Source organism: Mobula birostris, chromosome 18 (assembly GCF_030028105.1).
Source record: "Mobula birostris isolate sMobBir1 chromosome 18, sMobBir1.hap1, whole genome shotgun sequence".
Classification (NCBI taxonomy): Eukaryota; Metazoa; Chordata; class Chondrichthyes; order Myliobatiformes; family Myliobatidae; genus Mobula; species Mobula birostris.
In genome coordinates this window covers 9,855,433-9,873,134 of record NC_092387.1, presented here as the reverse complement: position 1 = coordinate 9,873,134, position 17,702 = coordinate 9,855,433, and the positions used below count along the sequence as shown (strand labels likewise).

General features: G+C 44.4%; 1 protein-coding gene across 5 annotated transcripts in view; it reads left to right on the top strand.

Moving 5' to 3' along the window:
* tln2b (talin 2b) overlaps positions 1–17,702 on the top strand; it is a 316,251-nt gene that overhangs the window by 256,379 nt on the left and 42,170 nt on the right. For all 5 annotated transcript variants that reach the window (XM_072282202.1, XM_072282201.1, XM_072282200.1 and 2 more), the window contains 3 exons: positions 10,535–10,681; positions 14,073–14,174; positions 15,540–15,659. In XM_072282202.1, the coding sequence (XP_072138303.1) occupies positions 10,535–10,681; positions 14,073–14,174; positions 15,540–15,659 (369 nt within the window). The remainder of the gene's footprint in view (positions 1–10,534; positions 10,682–14,072; positions 14,175–15,539; positions 15,660–17,702) is intronic.

Here is a 17,702-nt window from a genome sequence, read left to right as displayed (position 1 = left end):
TGTAGTTCATCCATGCAACCTTTAAATGCTTGCCATTGCATATCCACCGTCAATCCTTTGTGTCATTTGCCAGTCTATCTTAGCTAATTCACGTCTCATACCTTCAAAGTTACCCCTCTTTAAGTTCAGAACCTTTGTTTCTGAATTAACTATGTCACTCTCCATCGTAATGAAGAATTCCACCATATTATGGTCCCTCTTACCCAAGGGGCCTCTCATGACAAGATTGCTAATTAACCTTTCCTCATTGCTCAAGACCCAGTCCAGAATAGCCTGCTCTCTAGTTGGTTCCTCGACATGTTGGTTCAAAAAACCATCCCGCATACATTCCAAGAAATCCTCTTCCTCAGCACCTTTACCAATTTGGTTCACCCAATCTACATGTAGATTGAAGTCACCCATTATAACTGCTGTTCCTTTATTGCACACATTTCTAATTTCCTGTTTAATACCATCTCCGACCTCACTACTACTGTTAGGTGGCCTGTACACAACTTCCACCAGCGTCTTCTGCCCCTTAGTGTTACGCAGCTCAACCCATATCGATTCCACATCTTCCCGGCTTATGTCCTTCCTTTCTATTGCGTTAATATCTTCTTTAACCAGCAACGCCACCCCACCTCCCCTTCCTTCATGTTTATCCCTCCTGAATATTGAATATCCCTGAACGTTGAGCTCCCATCCCTGGTCACCCTGGAGCCATGTCTCTGTGATCCCAACTATATCATAATCATTAATAACAATCTGCACTTTCAATTCATCCACCTTATTACGAATGCTCCTTGCATTGACACACAAAGCCTTCAGGCGCTGTTTTACAACTCTCTTAGCCCTTATACAATTATGCTGAAAAGTGGTCCTTTTTAATGCTTGCCCTGGATTTGTCGGCCTGCCACTTTTACTTTTCTCCTTAGTACTTGTTGCTTCTACCCTCACTTTACACCCCTCTGTCTCTCTGAACTGGTTCCCATCCCCCTGTTGTGAACTAACCTCCTCACGCCTAGCCTCTTTAATTTGATTCCCACCCCCCAACCATTCTAGTTTAAAGTCACCTCAGTAGCCCCCGCTAATCTCCCTGCCAGGATATTGGTCCCCCTAGGATTCAAGTGTAACCCGTCCTTTTTGTACAGGTCACGCCTGCGCCAAAAGAGGTCCCAATGATCCAAAAACTTGAATCCCTGCCCCCTGCTCCAATTCCTCAGCCACGCATTTATCCTCCACCTCATCGCATTCCTACTCTCACTGTCGCGTGGCACAGGCAGTAATCCCGAGATTACTACCTTTGCGGTCCTGTTTCTCAACTCCCTTCCTAGCTCCCTATATTCTCCTTTCAGGACCTCATCCCTTTTCCTACCTATGTCATTGGTACCTATATGTACCACGACCTCTGGCACCAGGGAGGCAAACTACCATCCGGGTCTCTGGACTGCGTCCACAGAATCACCTATCTGACCCCCTTACTATCGAGTCCCCTATCACAACTGCCCTCCTCTTCCTTGCCCTACCCTTCTGAGCTACAGGGCCAGACTCTGTGCCGGAGGCACGGCCACTGTCGCTTCCCCTGGGTAAGCTGTCCCCCCCAACAGTACTCAAACAGGAGTACCTGTTGTTAAGGGGCACAGCCACCGGGGTACTCCCTATTACCTGACTTTTCCCCTTCCCCCTCCTAACCGTGACCCACTTGTCTGCCTCCTGTGGCCCCGGCGTGACCACCTGCCTGCAATTCCTCTCTATCACCTCCTCACTCTCCCTGACCAGACAAAGGTCATCGAGCTGCAGCTCCAGTTCCGTAACGCAGTCCCTTAGGAGCTGCATCTCGATGCACTTGGCGCAGATGTAGATGTCCGGGAGGCTTGGAGACTCCAGGGCCTCCCACATCTGACACCGAGAACAACAAACTGCCCTCACACTCATACTGCCCCTCTCCTCAAATAACAACAGAAAATGAATGCCAAACCTTCCTCGCCCGTTTCCGCCTAAGCCCGTTGAGCGGAAGCCCTTAAGCCTTCACTCTGCTCCCGGCTCACTCCGCAGCCCGCAAACTACGCTGCCCGCTCTATGAGGCTCTGTTCCTTTTAAATCTGCCGCACTGCACAGCCCGACGTCATACGCCTGCGCAGTCCGGCCTCTCAGAACGCCGTTGGAGAAAAAAAAAGTAACGAAAATTTCAAAAATGTCTTTCTCGGCACTCCCACTCAGACTCTCAGACTCCTTCTTCGAATCAAACCCGAAGCAGGATGTCTGCCTTTTTAGATCTGCTGCGCTGCACTGCCCGACATCACACGCCTGCGCAGTCCCGCCTCTCAGATCAAAGTTGTTGATACGTAGATAGGGCTGTTAAGAAGGCAGCTATATAGAAACAAAACTATGGTAAGAACAGACTTTGTGTTCATTTCTGGTCAACTTATAGGAAGGATGTGGAAGCTTTAGGCAGGGTGCAGAGGAAGATTCTCTGGATTATGGAGCATGTCATGAGGAAAGGCTGTGCAAGCCAAGGCTTTTCTCTTTGGAGCAAAAGAGGATGAGAGACGACTTGATAGATGTCTTCAAGATGATAAGAGGCATAGATCAAGTGGATAGCCAGTGCATTTAGATTTTTTTGCACAGAGACAGACTGGAAAACTTGTCCAGTGAGGCATTATGGGCAGAACTGAGTATTAAAAAAGGTATGACCACTTAATGGGGCTATATTACAGACTACCCAACCGTTCAAGGGATTGAGGAACAAACTTGCAGAGAGATCACAGACTGCTGAAAGAAACAAATAAGGTTGTTGTTGTGGATGATTTTAACTTTCCACATATTGACTGGGACTTCAATACTGTAAAAGGCCTAGATGGGACAGTTTTTCAAATCTGTGCAGGAAAATTTTCTTAATCAGTACATAGAAGTCCCAACAATAGAGTGTGTGTACTTGATTAGCAATTGGGGAATGAAGCAGGGCAGCTGACAGAAGTTTACGCAGGTGAACACTTTGCATCTAGTGATCACCTTAAGATATAGGAGCAGAATTAGGCCATTTGGCCCATTGAGTCTGTTCCACCTGTTTCATCACAGCTGATCCAATTTTCCTTTCAGCCCCAATCTCCTGCCTTTTCCCTGTATCCCTTAATACCCTGACCAATCAAGAATCTATTACTTCTGCTTTAAATATACATAAAGATTTGGCCTCCACATCTGCCTTTCGCAAAGAATTCCATAGATTCACTACTCTCAGACAAAAGAAATTCCTCCTCATCATCTCTGTTCAAAAAGGACGTCCCTCTATTCTGAGGCTGTGTCCTCTGGTCTTCGGCTTTCCCACTATAGGAAACTCCTAAGGGATTCTATAGATATGTTAAGAGCAAAAGGATTGCAAGGGACAAAATTGTTTCTCCATAAGACCAGAATGACAATCCATGTGTGAAGCCAAAAGATTTGGGGGAGATCTTAAATGCATTTTTTGCGTCTGTATTTACTCAGACTGACACAGAGTTTATAGAAGTGAGGCAAAATGGCATCAACTTCATGGACTCTGTACAGATTATAGAGGAGGAGGTGTTTGCTGTCTTGAGGCAAATTACAGTGGATAATTTCCAAGGGCCCGACAAGGTGATCGCTTGGACCCTGCAGGAGGTAAGTGCAGAAATAGCCGGGGCTCTAGCGGAAATATTTAAATCATCCTTCAAGACAGGTGAGGTGGCAGAGGATTGGAGGGTAGCCAGTGTTGCTATACAGTTTAAAAAATGCTCTAAACATAAACCATGAAATTATAGGCTGGTGAGCCTGACATTAGTAGAGGGAAAGTTATTGGAAGGTATACTAAGGGATTGGATATATGAGTATCTGTATAGATGTGGAGTGATTAAGGAATAGTCAGCATGGCTTCGTGCATGGTAGCTCGGGCCTAACCAGTCTTAGAGTTTTTCAGGGAAGCTACTAGGAAAGATGATGAAGGCAAAGCAGTGGATATTGTCTACATGGACTTCAGCACGGCATTTGACAAGGTCCTGCATTGGAGATTGGTAAAGAAGGTGCAATCGCTCGGCATTCAAGATGAGGCAGTAAACTGGATTAGACAATAGCTTTGTGGGAGAAGCCAGAGACTGGTAGTAGATGGTTGCCGCTCTGATTAAAGGCCTGTGACTTTAACACAGTGGAGTGGAGTGCTGCAGGGATCAGTGCTGTGTTTGTTGTTTTTTTTGTCATCTATATCAGTGATCTGGATGGCAATGTGCTTAATTGGATCAGCACATTTGCAGATGACAGCAAGATTTGGAATGTAGTGGACGAGTGAGGAAGACTGTCATGGCTTGTAGCGGGATCTGGACCAGATGGAAAAATGGCAGATGGAATTTAATGCAGACAAGTGTGAGATACTGCACTTCAGTAAGACCAACCAGGTTAGGTCTTACACAGTGAGTGGTAGGGCACTGAGGAGTGTGGTAGAACAAAGAGATCTGGGAATTCTGGTCCATAATTCATTGAAAGTGGTGTCACAGGTTGTTAGCACCATAAAGAAAGCTTTTGGTGTACTGGCCTTCATAAATTAAAATTTTCAGTACAGGAGATCGAATGTTATGTTGAAGTTATAGAAGACAGGGGTGTATTATGTGCAATTTTGGTCACCTACCCACAGGGAGAAATGTAAACAAGGTTGAAAGAATACAGAGAAAACTTACAAATGTGTTGCCAGGTCTGGAAGGCCTGAGTTATAGGGAAAGATTTGAATAGGTTAGGATTTTATTCCTCGGAATATAGAAGATCAAGAGGAAATTCGATAGAGTTTTGCAAAATTATGAGGGGTATAGACAGGGTTTTTCCAGTGAGGTTGGGTCATGGGTTAAGGGTGAAGGTGAAAAGTTTAAGGCAGGGATGACCAACCTTTTACATTCCATGCATCGATTTTTTCATGCACAACTTCAGATGCGATTTTTTTTCATGCACGAGTTCTATATTAACATTTTTACAAGAATTGAATGGGGATACAAGAGTTGTATGGCGCATCTGAACTCGTGAGTGAAAAAATTGGTGCATGGAATGTAAAAGATTAGCCACCCCTGGTTTAAGGGAACATTATGGGAAACTTCTTTACTCAGAGGGTCTTGAGAGTGTGGAACTAGGTGCCAGTGCAAGTCTTGCACGCGAGCTCGAATTTAAGAGAAATTTGGATAGGTAAGTGGATAGAAGGGGTATGGAGGGTTATTGTCCCAGTGCAGGTCAATGGGAGTAGGCAGTTTAAATAGCTCAACATGGACTAGATGGGACAAAGGGCCTGTTTCTATGCTGTACTTTTCTAAGACTCTTAAGAGTGGTTATTGTGTAGAATGCACTGCCAGGGATGGTGGTAGAGGAAAATATATTAGGGACATTTAAGAGACTCTTAGATAGGCATATGGATGAAAGAAAAATTGAGGAATGTTCGGGAGGGAAGGGTTAGATTGATCTTGTAGTAGGTTAAAAGGATGATACAGCATTGTGGGCCAATAAGCCTACATTGTGCTGCATTGTTCTACGTGTTTATAGAATGAGCTATCTGAGAAAGTGATTGAGGCAGGAACAAAACACTTAAGGAACATTTGGATAGGTACGTGCTTCGGAAAGGTTAGAGAAATATGAGCTAAGCACAGGCAAATGGGAGTTGTTTAGGTTGGCTTCGTGGTTAGTATGGGCGCATTGATCCAAAGGGTCTGTTCCTGTACTGTTTCACTCTGGTACCTCATATGTGGCAAACAAGTGGATAAAAATCTCCCATTTTGCTCCACAAAATATCTTTGGTTATATCTGAGGATTTGTTGATCTTTATGCATTTCAAGATTTCTAATATCATGGAAACTTTGGCCTTGTCTGCACTGCATCCAAAGCACATCTGGACTTAAGTAAAGAGATCGAGACTATACTCACTATACCAGACACAACCTTAACACCACCATTTGAAATCCTACTTCCCAAGTGTGTGCTGAATGTACCAGGTGTGCACAAGTCTAAGGAATTTTCCAGATTGATACAGCCTGTGGTGAGTGTGTTGTGAGCATTGTTGAGTGGTCTTGGATGAGCAGTGGGAATGCTCGTGGTGTGTTCACATGTTGTAGGACTTGTGTGGTGCTCAGGTCTGTTGACTGTCAGCTGAGCGGTGTGCCTTCACATTTTCTGTAGATGTGGCAGGTTTGGCCAGGTATCCAGGGAGGCTGCCAGTTGGATCATTTGTGGTGCGTGTGCCAGCAGATACAACTGAGGTTGTACGTTGGTTCAGGTTTGTGACATGTCTGCCACCAAGCCAAGAATGTGCTTTGGGTTGTCAGCATTGTCTGTTCAGTGTCATCACCGCTGTTTTCTGTTGGAGTCTACTCCCTATTCACTGAACAGAGCTTTGTCTTGTCGATGACCTCAGCAGCAGATTATCTGTGCGTCTGTCTACAGTTCCAGCTCTTCGAGTGCCAACACTTGCTTTGGAATTTGTGCCAAGTGTTTGCTGCCTAACATTATTCTAGGATTAGGCTAGGCATGTGGTATTGTCAGTGGATGTACACACTATATTACTTACACACACACACTGGATGATAAACCACTGTGTGAAAGAGTCACAATACCTCCCTAATTTGATCCTTCCTGTCTTTGCTTATTTCCAGCTGGCTACTGGTTGAGATTCAAATAGACAAGAACAAACAGATCAAAATAGCTGCACAATGCAGACTACTACTGGCTTGTGATCGTGGCATGTCAGGCACTTGCTGCCTTTATGCTTGCAAGCCGCAGACAATTTTCACCTTGTTTGGGTCACAATTCAGCCAAGAGTCAGTGACCCAGGGGTGGAACTGATCTGTTGCATGGCCCACTAATCCAACAATGCAATACAAATTCAATAACTGTGCAATTGACATATCTGTATCTGCCTGCCTTGAAAGCTGAGATCTTTGTTTCAGCAGGCTTGGGATCAGCCACCTACCAGTTCATTGTCCATCAAGTCTATGCCTGCTCTCTACCAAAACAGCTCACTAATTCTGCCCTCCACCCAGTCCCTTCCCTGTAGTCTTGCAATTTATCCTGTTCCCTCCTGAATGCTAAAGTGGAACCTGCTTTCACCTCATCTGCAGGAAGTGTGTTCCAACTTCCAACCAGCGACATATCACCTTTCCCTTTAGGAAGAGGTACAGTCGACGTTTCGGGCCGAGACCCAACGAAGGGTCCCAGCCCGAAACGTCGACTGTACCTCTTCCTAGAGATGCTGCCTGGCCTGCCGTGTTCACCAGCAACTTTGATGTGTGTTGCTTGAACTTCCAGCATCTGCAGAATTCCTCGTGTTTACCTTTCCCTTTGTTATTTTGCATCTGACCTCTTCAACATTTCCATCAAAGGGAACTACTTTCATTTATTAATAAGTGACAAAACAAATTGCTGAAGGTGGAACACTGGGTGTGGTGAATATAAAGCAACACACACAAGATGCTGGAGGAACTCAGCAGGCCAGGCAGCATCAATGGAAAAAAAGTACAGTTGACGTTTCAGGCCGAAACCCTTTAGCCTGCTGAGTTCCTTCAGCATTTTGTGTGTGTTGCTCGGATTTCCAGCATCTGCAGATTTTCTCTTGCTTGGTGGTGAATATAAATTTTAGTAAGACATTGTCAAGGTTTCCCATGGTAGGCTCATTCAGAAAATCAGGAGATATATGGGATCCAGGGAAGATTAGCTGCATGGATTCTGAATTGGCTTGTCCATGGAAGGCAGAGGGGAGTTAAGATGTGGCGCGTATTCTGCCTGGAGGTCCCTGACTGATGATCTGTTCTGGGACCCCTGCTGTTTATGATTTTTTTTAAATGATCTGGATGAGGAAGAGGAATGGTAGGTTAGTAAGTTTGCAGATAACACAAAGGTTGGTGGTGTTGTGGATAGAATAGAAGATTTTTGTAGATTACAATGGGATGCAGAGCTGCGCAGAGAAGATGGTTTTCACCAATGGTTTTGGTTCTAAATGTTCCTGCATTACTTTCATGATATCAGCAAAGCTCATTTCAGCTGGTTTGATTGGAGCAGTCAAACATCTAAGCAAACTGTATGGTTTTTATTTATGATTATTATCACCTGCTACTCTCTGCTTCTGAACCTGTGAAGTCATCAATTTTCTGCCACCTTTTAAACTTGACTGTATCTGTCCCTTCAAAAGAAGCACATGCTGTGCTTTTTTTTTATTCAACCATTTCCCACTGCTCTTTTTTTATTTGAACTTCTCGTTGCACTTCAACAGGAATGTAGTCATCTTGGGTTCATTTAAAACTTATTCTTTACACTGTTATGCTTAGTAATTCTAAAACGTAAAGCTAGTTGAAAGGAAAAACACAGGAGCCTGGGAGAACTTTTTTACTTTAAGCAAAGTGTGCACGTATCACATGGTGGCATCATAACATATGCAATTCACATATTATTACATGTGACCCATAATGATTTTTTTAAACAAACAAGTATACTTAATCAAGCAATATATTTACAATATTATTTAAATGCTATTGAAATATTAAATACACAACACCTGTGACCGTGTTGGGTTTCCTCCGGGTGCTCTGGATTGCTCTCACATTCCAACAGATGTACAGTCAGGGTGAGTGAGTTTGTGGATGTGCTATGTTGGAGCAGGAAGCCTGGCAACACTTATGAGCTGCCCTAATATATTACAAACAATGACACAGTCGATGCAGACACTGTATGTTTTCATGTACACACATGACAAGCACACAACTAATCTAACCTTCTACGCCTTTCATGATTTCATACTCCTCCATAAGGTTACCCTTCAGTCTCCTACATTTCAATAAATCAAATCCTAGCCGGCCCAGCCTCTCCTTACAACTCACGCCCTCAACTCCTGGCAACATGCTTGTAAATTTTCTTTGCACTCTTTCCAACTTAATGACATCTTTCTTACAACAGGGTAACCAAAACTATACAGTACCCCAGGTGAAGCCTTACTTACATCTTGTTCAGCTGAAACATAACATCACAACTCCTATTCTTGATGGCCTGATCAGGGAACCATATACTCATGTCCCTGGGTCCATCTGTTGTGCAGGATTCTCCAGGGCACTATGAAAGTTCTACACTGGTTTGACTTGCCAGTCTACAATACTTCATATTTATATAAATGGAAATGCCATTTGCTATTCCCCTTCCCACTTACCTAGCTGATCAAGATCCCCTTGCAGTTTTTGATAACCACCTTCATGGTCTATGATAACACCTATTTCCATGTCATCTGCAAACATATGAATCATACCTTGTTCATTCTCATTCAAATTCTTTTTATAAATGACAACAACAATGGGCCCAGCACCAATCCCGATGGCACACCACTGGTTGTGGGCCTTCAGTCTGAAAAGCAACCTTCCACAATTACAATCTGCTTTAAGTCAACCAAACCAATGATGTATCCATTTATCTAGCTCTCCCTGTCACTGATATTGATCAAAGAAAAGAATGTCCCTACAATGACCCCCCCCCCAAGAAACAGCTCCCTCCAGTGCAAAAACCAGCCCCCTAACTACGACCCTCGGTTGCTTAGCCAGCTTTGTCTACATGGCCCTTTTATGCTGTTTGCTTCTAATGTGCTGATAAGCCTGTTACGTGGCACATTGTCAACAGCATTCAGAAATCCTTGTACATCACATGGACTGCATTACCCTCTCAACTCTGTCTGTTATCTCTTCATGAAAATTCTATGAAACTCATAATAACAAGATTTTCTCTTTAAAGATCTGTGTTGGCTCACCTCAGTTGATTGCGTTTCCTCTTTTAAACCCTTAAACGTAGCCATAGTTGTAACATCAGAAACATGGAAACTTGTGAGAAGGACTGACAAACCAGCAGGGCAATAATAATCAGTTTACACACATTTCGGGCCAAGACATCGACTGTACTCTTTTCCTTAGATTCTGCCTGGCCTGCTGAGTTCCTCCAGCATTTTGTGTGTGTTGCTTGGATTTCCAGCGTCTACAGATTTTCTCTCGTTTGTGATAATAATCAAGTAATCTGTTCTCTCTGCTGAGGATTGCTCAGGGAATAAACTGCATGGACAACCAAGAACCAGACTTTTGAATAGATGCTCTTTGTGTTTCCAGTTTTCCCAGCAGAGCTCTGCCCCCCCCCCCCCCCCAATCTGTCAAAAGTTGAGGCCTGAGGTTTGGCTGTTCAGCTCTGAGATCGGGAAGCCCAAGGTGACTGGACCAAGGCATCAGTACAGGTTTAATACGAATGTGTGAAGAGCAGTGCTGGCAATTTTAGGTCACGGGCTGAATTCATTCTAGATACAGAAATTCTGAACTCAAGATTTGTTTATGAGTATGAGACGGGAGGTGATGTCATGAGGGTACTGATTGATTGGGAACAGCTTGTGATGAGGCAGCTCCTTAAATGTCTGCATACCAGTTGCTCATTATTCAAGGCCTTTGCCTCTCATTCAGTCAACCTCTTGCAAATTCTGAAGTGGGTCTTCTCCACCCACTAGGATTCAAGTAGGAATTAACCTGTTTGATTTTGCTAACTACCTTGTGTATCATTCTCTCTCCAGGCTTCGCACACTCACGATGCAATTACAGAGGCAGCTCAGCTCATGAAGGAGGCCGTGGATGACATTATGGTAACACTCAACGAAGCTGCCAGCGACATTGGAATGGTGGGTGGTATGGTCGATGCCATTGCTGATGCAATGAACAGAGTAAGTTTCCTAAAGGAGGGTTACTGCTGAGATTGGACATAGAGGTTTCCTTGCTTTAGTGCAATATGTCCTTCACAAGAATGTCATCTAACAGTCGGCCTTTGAACCATGGAATAAAATAATGGTAACAGATTGCCAAAGGTTGGTTGAAGAGGTCGTTTATGTTCTGGTGATAGTTGGAGTTGTGAACTCACAGAATTAGATGGGGACAACCTGAAGTTAGAGCTGAGGAAGTTGGAGGCCTGACCACCAGTCAGAGGCTAGAGTTTAGATGTTTTACAACAGAGAACAATAGTGATCAGTGGGAGGGAAGGCTTTGGAAAGGAAGGCGAGAATGTTAAATCTGAAGTGAGCCAGGGGTGATGGGAGGTGCTGAGATGGCGGCAGCAGCAGAGGTTTAGATGACCTCAGGGTGAGGACTGCAAGGGGCAGAAGTGGGAATCGTTTGGAAAAGGTGACCTTCACATAAGGAATGTACTGGTATGAGAGTGGAATCCAAGGAGGAGGGTGGATGAAAGAGGCTGGGGGTATGAGGCAGGAGGTTGTGGGCTGAGGAGAGTAATTGAATGATTAAAGAGCTGGTGTGACTGAAGCAATTTAAGTGGAATGTAGAGTTCAACTCAGGATCCAGGGTCACTTCTCTGGAATTACAAGCAGCCTTTTCAATGTGATCAGCTGTTGAAACTCAGCAACCCTGTGCAGCAACTAGCACTGAGTGACTGATAGAAGAACCACATACCGGCCCATCCCTGTCACCTCATCAGTAAAGTCAGTAAGCTGTATTGTTGCTGTGTTAATGCTCCACCATCATTCGAGTGTCTCGGGTGGTGTCGGCTGTGCTTTGATGTCTCAGCAAAACAGTGTCTGTTCCTGTGTGAAAGCTCAAACCATGGTGGCACAGGGACTATCCATTCATCCCCAAAGCCACTGTAAGACAACAAGACAAAGGAACAAAATTAGGCCATTTGCCCATCAAGTCTGCTTTCCCATTCCGTCATGATTGATTTAGTATCCGTTCAACCCCATTCTCCTGTCTTCTCTCCAAAACCTTTCGTCCCCTGACTAATGAAGAACGAATCAAGCTCTGTTTTAATCATATTCAATGACCTAGCCACCACAGCCATTTAAGGCAATGAATTCCACAGGTTCACCATCCTCTGGCTAAAGAAATTCTTCCTCATCTCTGTTCTCATTGGAAATTACTCTACTCTGAGGCTGTGCCCTGTGGTCCAAGACTCTCCCACTGAAGGATACATCCTGTCCACATCCAATCTATCTGAGGCTTTCAATACTTGATAGCTTTCAATGCGATTCTCCACCCCACACCACCCCATTCTTCTAAGCTCCAGTGAGCTCAGGCCCAGAGTCATCAAACACTACTCATACATTAACACTTTCATTCCAGGAATCATTCTTGTGACCCTCCCCTGGATCTCTGCAATGTCAGCGTATTGTCGTCTACAGTGTAGGAAGTAAAAAGATGAGGGGTATACCCATCACATTCCACGCTTGCATATGGCCATGGGACATAGAATAGTACTGCATTAGACAGGTCATTCGGCTGCGATGTTGTGCTGACGTGGATGCCTCCTATCCTTCCACTCTGTTCATTTATATACGTTTAAATGCAAGCCTCTTGAATGCCACCAAACTGCCCGCTTACACCTCTGTTCCTGGGAATTCATTCAAAGCACCGACCGCTCTCTACATAAAAATGCATTCCCTTTGCATCATCTTTAAACCTCGCTGTTCTAACCTTTAAGCATCTTCTCCCTTTGGTCCGAGCCTGGGGAGCAGATTCGGTCTATGCCTCTCATACTTCTAGCAGCTCTCTCCTCAGACCCCAGTACTCTAAAGAGAACAGCCAAAGAGTACCCAACCTGTCCTTCTCGTCCACACCCTCTAATCCCTGGTAAACTTCTTCTGCACCCTTTCCACAGTCCCCACATCTGTCCTGTAGGGCTAACAGAACTGCACCCAATACCTCATTTGTGATCTGAGTAAAGCTATGGTTTGACTTCCTTACTCTTCTACTCAACACCCCTACAATGAAGGCTTTACTACTTTACCTGCTTATGTAGCCACGTTCAGTGAACTATGGACCTGTACCACCAAGATGTTGTCTACCTCAGTGCTATTAATGGGGCTACCATTAACTGTATGCTTTCTCCTTCCATTCGATCTCTCAAAATGCAACACCTCACACTTGCCCAGATTAAACTGCATCTGCCCCTTTTCTGCCCATATCTCTAACTGATCTGTATCTTGCTGTTTTCTTTGATAGTCCTTTACATTGTGTCCAGCTCCACTAATCTTGGTGCCTCCTGCAAATCTGCTAACCCACCCATGTATACTTTCATCCAAATCAATGATATATGTCACAATCCAATGATATATATTACAAACCACAGGGACCTCGCAGAACACCACTGGTCACGAACCTCCTGCCAGAATTACAGATTCCCATCCCTACTCTGTCTTCCCTGGGCAAGCCAGTTCCAAATCCAAACTTGCAATTTAGCCTAGATCCCCTCCATCTTGATCTTCTGGATCAGCCTACCATAAGGGACCTTATCAGATATCTTACCGAAGTCTATGTAGAAAATGGCCAATGGCTTGCTTTCTCCTAGCACTTCTTCACCTCCTCAGCAAACCTAATCAAGTTTATAAGACATGCCCAGCCCCACACAAAGCCATGCTGACTGTCTCTAAGCCTTTCCAAATGTGGATAAATCCAATCCCTCAGTATCCTCTCCAATAACATCCCTCCCACTGGAGTGAGACCCATTAGCAAACAATCACCTGCATCATCCCTTTGTCCTTTCTTGAATGAAGGCAAGATTTTTGCTACTCTTCAGTCCTCAGGGATCTGGTCTGTTGGTTCTGAGGACACGAAGGTTCTTGTCAAAGCCCCAGCAATCTCCTCACTTGCTACTCTCATTATTCTGGAAAACATGCCGTCTGGCTCCAGAGAATTTAAAATGCTTTTCCGAAGACCCAGCACTACCTGCTCTTTCATCTTGAAGTATCCCAGCACATTAATGTGCCCAACTCTGCTTACACTGTCCACCAATTTCCCCTTCGTAAGTACTGATACAAAGTATTCAATTAACATCTCAGCCACTTTCACTGACTCCAATCACAAATTCTGTACCTTATCCTTAAGAGAAATGATTATATAGGATCTTAACACTATTAACTCTCTGCAGGTTTATAGTACTGCTGCTTCACCCCTCACAATGCGGACACTGTTGTTTCAACCATATAATTCCTTAGGACCCTCTCGCGTATCCCGAGTGAAGATTAGTCCCACTCCCTTTTATTCATATATCATTGCTGGTGAGGTTTAGTTGACTTCCTTGGTGGAAATGCCCTTTGATGTGTTTTCCAGTTGGACGAGGGCACCCCTCCTGAACCAGAGGGAACTTTTGTCGACTACCAGACCACAATGGTGAAATATTCCAAGGCGATCGCAGTTACTGCCCAGGAGATGGTGAGTGAGAGCAGTGGGTTACTTCTCACTGGATTGTGTTGCACAAGTTGTTGGCATTTTGAACTGTCCGGCACACTGGCACACAGTACAGTGCGTACATGCAAATGAAAGACATGCATACATACACGCATTTATAGATGCAGTGAGCAGAGGTAAGACGTATGGAGTGCAGACACATAGGTACCAGTTTCTGATACTTCCTTACAACATGGGAGGAGGTTGCTCAGGCTGCCTAATTTAAGCAGTCTCAGCAATTTCCATTCTCCCACTAAGTTTCCTTGTGACTTATTTTCACCACGTTGCAATCAGCTTCTTCAGATTTTCAGACATCCCACCTCTCCCGAAAGTTCCGGGAGTCTCCCACATATTGATAGTGACTCCCTGATGCCCGGAAATTATATACAATATCCCGCAAATAAATTTTTTTGAGAGGGAGGGGGAGCATCCTGATTGTTCTCTCTTCATGCTAAGTAGACCTATCAGTTTTCTCTGTGGGTGGGCTTTACAGTCAACCTCAAAAATAATGACGGTGTTGCTCGCTGCACTGTTTGCAACAGTGACTTCTCTATTGCCCATGGTGGGTTAAAATGTAAAAGGCATGTCGAGGTGAGTTTAACAGGTGTCATTCATTCATCAGCATAGCTAATATTATTTAAACTAGCTGGCTAGCTGCTAAGGAGCTACGCTATTGATGTCCTACGTGATGAGGCCAAACTCCCTGTAGACTTGCTTAAAGTTGTAATAGAATAAACTTGATAATATAATATATGTACATATTTTAATGTCACATTTTCTGCATATACCCAACTTGGTTTACAGATTAGATAAAATCAGTAAACAAAGTATTACTTACACCCTTGGAGGTCGACCGGGGGGTGGGGTGGATATGGGGTTGCAGGGGGCGGGGCTGCTACTTCCCTGAAATGAGTTTTTGCAGGGTGGGATGTCTGGATTTTATCATGCAGGGATAATGTAGTGGCTAATGAACCTACTAACCAGCATGTCCTTACGGTGTGAGAGGTAGTTAAGCTCTAGGCAGAAGCCTGCCTGGTCACATGGAGGATACGCAGACTCCTCATGTACACACCAGACACCAGGATTGAGCTGAAGACGATGGATATGTGAGGCATCTGAACTACCTGCCACCCCTGGGCATCACTGTAATCTCATGGAGATGTATTTAAAGTTGAGTGCAATGGCCTTTTTCAGGAATATTATCATGTAACAGAAAGAAACTTTAGTCAAATTTTCACTTGTAGGTTCAGCTAGCAGTTATGGTAATGGGAAATGTAAGCATCAAGATCAGTCTGATCTTGATTGGAAACCCTTTCTGACTGTTGTCTTTAACTGCTTCTACCTGTACAGATGTCTAAGTCGGTGACCAGTCCTGAGGAGCTTGGGGGCCTAGCTTCCCAAGTGACTACTGACTACAGCCACCTTGCTCATCAAGGACGACTTGCAACGGCCACGGCTGACACCGAGGAGGTATGTTGCTCCTGTCAGCAACGTAATATGATGAGTGAAGGAGCCCGGGGTTCTGTTAACCTTCTTGATGGTTCACAACCTCCTCACCATGTGCCTGCCATCAATAATTGATCCTTGTTTTCCCTGAGGAAGTGTTCCAGCACTGTCTTTATCAACTCTAGGACTAGTTGTGCTCCCAGCCAGCTGCTCCATTCCTACAGATTTGACTGGAATTTCCAAGAAATGGACAGTAAACTCAGTAGGTAGGAGCCGTTTTTAAAAAAAAACTATTTCAGAAGTGTTGGACCTTCAGTTTCTCTGACGACTACACCTGGAAGAAGTGTCTCCATCTGTAGCTTCTAATAGACCTTGTTAAGGAGTCTGAGCTGGAACTGGTTGGACTTTAGATCATTTGGGAGGCTGAGAGTTTGTTAGACCGGGCATACAAGGGGTAGTTATACCCAAGGTGCAGGACACTGGTAACAGGATGACCCATCCAGTGGGGGGGGGGGAGGGGGGAGAAGGGAAAGGGAAAGGGAGCCAGGACAGGTACCCCTGTAGCGCTCCACCTCAACAACAGGTGTACTACTTTGGATATTGTTAGGAGGATGGCCTACCAGAGGAAAGCCACAGTGGCCAATGGTCAGGTCTCTAGCACTAAGTCTGGCTCTGTGACTCAGAAAGGCAGGGGAGAGAGCAAGCTGTAGTGACAGGGTTTTGTTGGTTACAGGAACAGAAAGGAGATTCTGTAGATGAGCATGAGATTCCTATATGGTTTCTTGCCATTAGGTTGAAGATAATTATGGAGAAGAATAGTTCTGGTCCTCAGGTTGAGATTCTAAGTTGGAGAAAGGCCGATTTTGATGGTATCAGAGAGGATTTGGCAAATGTGGATTGGGACAGTTTGTTTTCTGGCGTAGATGCACTAGGTAAGTGGGAGGCCTTCAAAAGTGAAATTTTGAGAGTACAAAGCTTACATATGTCCATCAGTATAAAAGGCAAGGATAACAAGTTTGTAGAACCTTGGTTTTTGAGAGACTGGGGCCCTGATTAAGATAAAGGAGGTGTGTAGCAGGTATATATTGGCAGGAACAAATGAGATAAGCAATGCAACAGAACTCTTAAGAAGGAAATCGGGAGGACTAAAAGAAGGAATGAGGTTGCTCTAGCAGACAAGGTGAAGGAGAATCCCAAGGGCTTCTACAGATATATTAAGACCAAAAGAATAGCAAGGGACAAAATTGGTCCTCTGGAAGATCAGAGTGATCATCTGTGCTTTTAGCTGAAAGAGATGGGAGAGATCTTAAATAGATTTTTTGCATCTGTATTTACTCAGGAGATGGAAACAGAGTCTATAGATGTGAGGCAATTCAGCAGTGACTTCATGAGCTCTATACGGATTACAGAGATGGCAGGGGCCTTAAAAGAGATATTTAAAAGATTGGAGGATAGCTGATGTTGTTCAGTTGTTTAAGAAAGACTCTAAGAATAAACCAGGAGATTATAGGCCAGTGAGCATGACATCAGTAGGGGAAAGTTCCTGGAAGGTGTTCTAAGGGACCGGATATGAAAGTATTTGTATAGACAGGGACAGATTAGAGATAACATCTGTCCTGTAGGTAGGTGACCAAGACTGCACACTATGGTGGAGCAGACTCGATGAGCCGAATGGCCTAATTCTGCTCCAATGTCTTAGTCATATGGAGTAACTATAATGTGGTAAACTGGATCAGCAAATTTGCAGATGGCGCCAAGATTGGGGCTGTAGTGGACTACGAGGAAGTCTATCAAAGCTTGCAGTGGATCTGAACCAGCTGGGAAATGGTCTGAAAAATGGCAGATGGTATTTAAAGCAGAGAAGCGTGAAGAATTGCACTTTGGGAGGACCAGTCAGGTAGGTCTTACACAGTGGGCTGTAGAGCACTGAGGAGCACGGTAAAGCAGGGGGATGTGGGAATACAGATCCATGATTCCTTGAAAGTGGGGTCACAGGTAGATAGGGTCGTATAGGAAGTTTTTGGCACATTGACCATAAATCAAAGTACTGAGTACAGGAGATGGGAT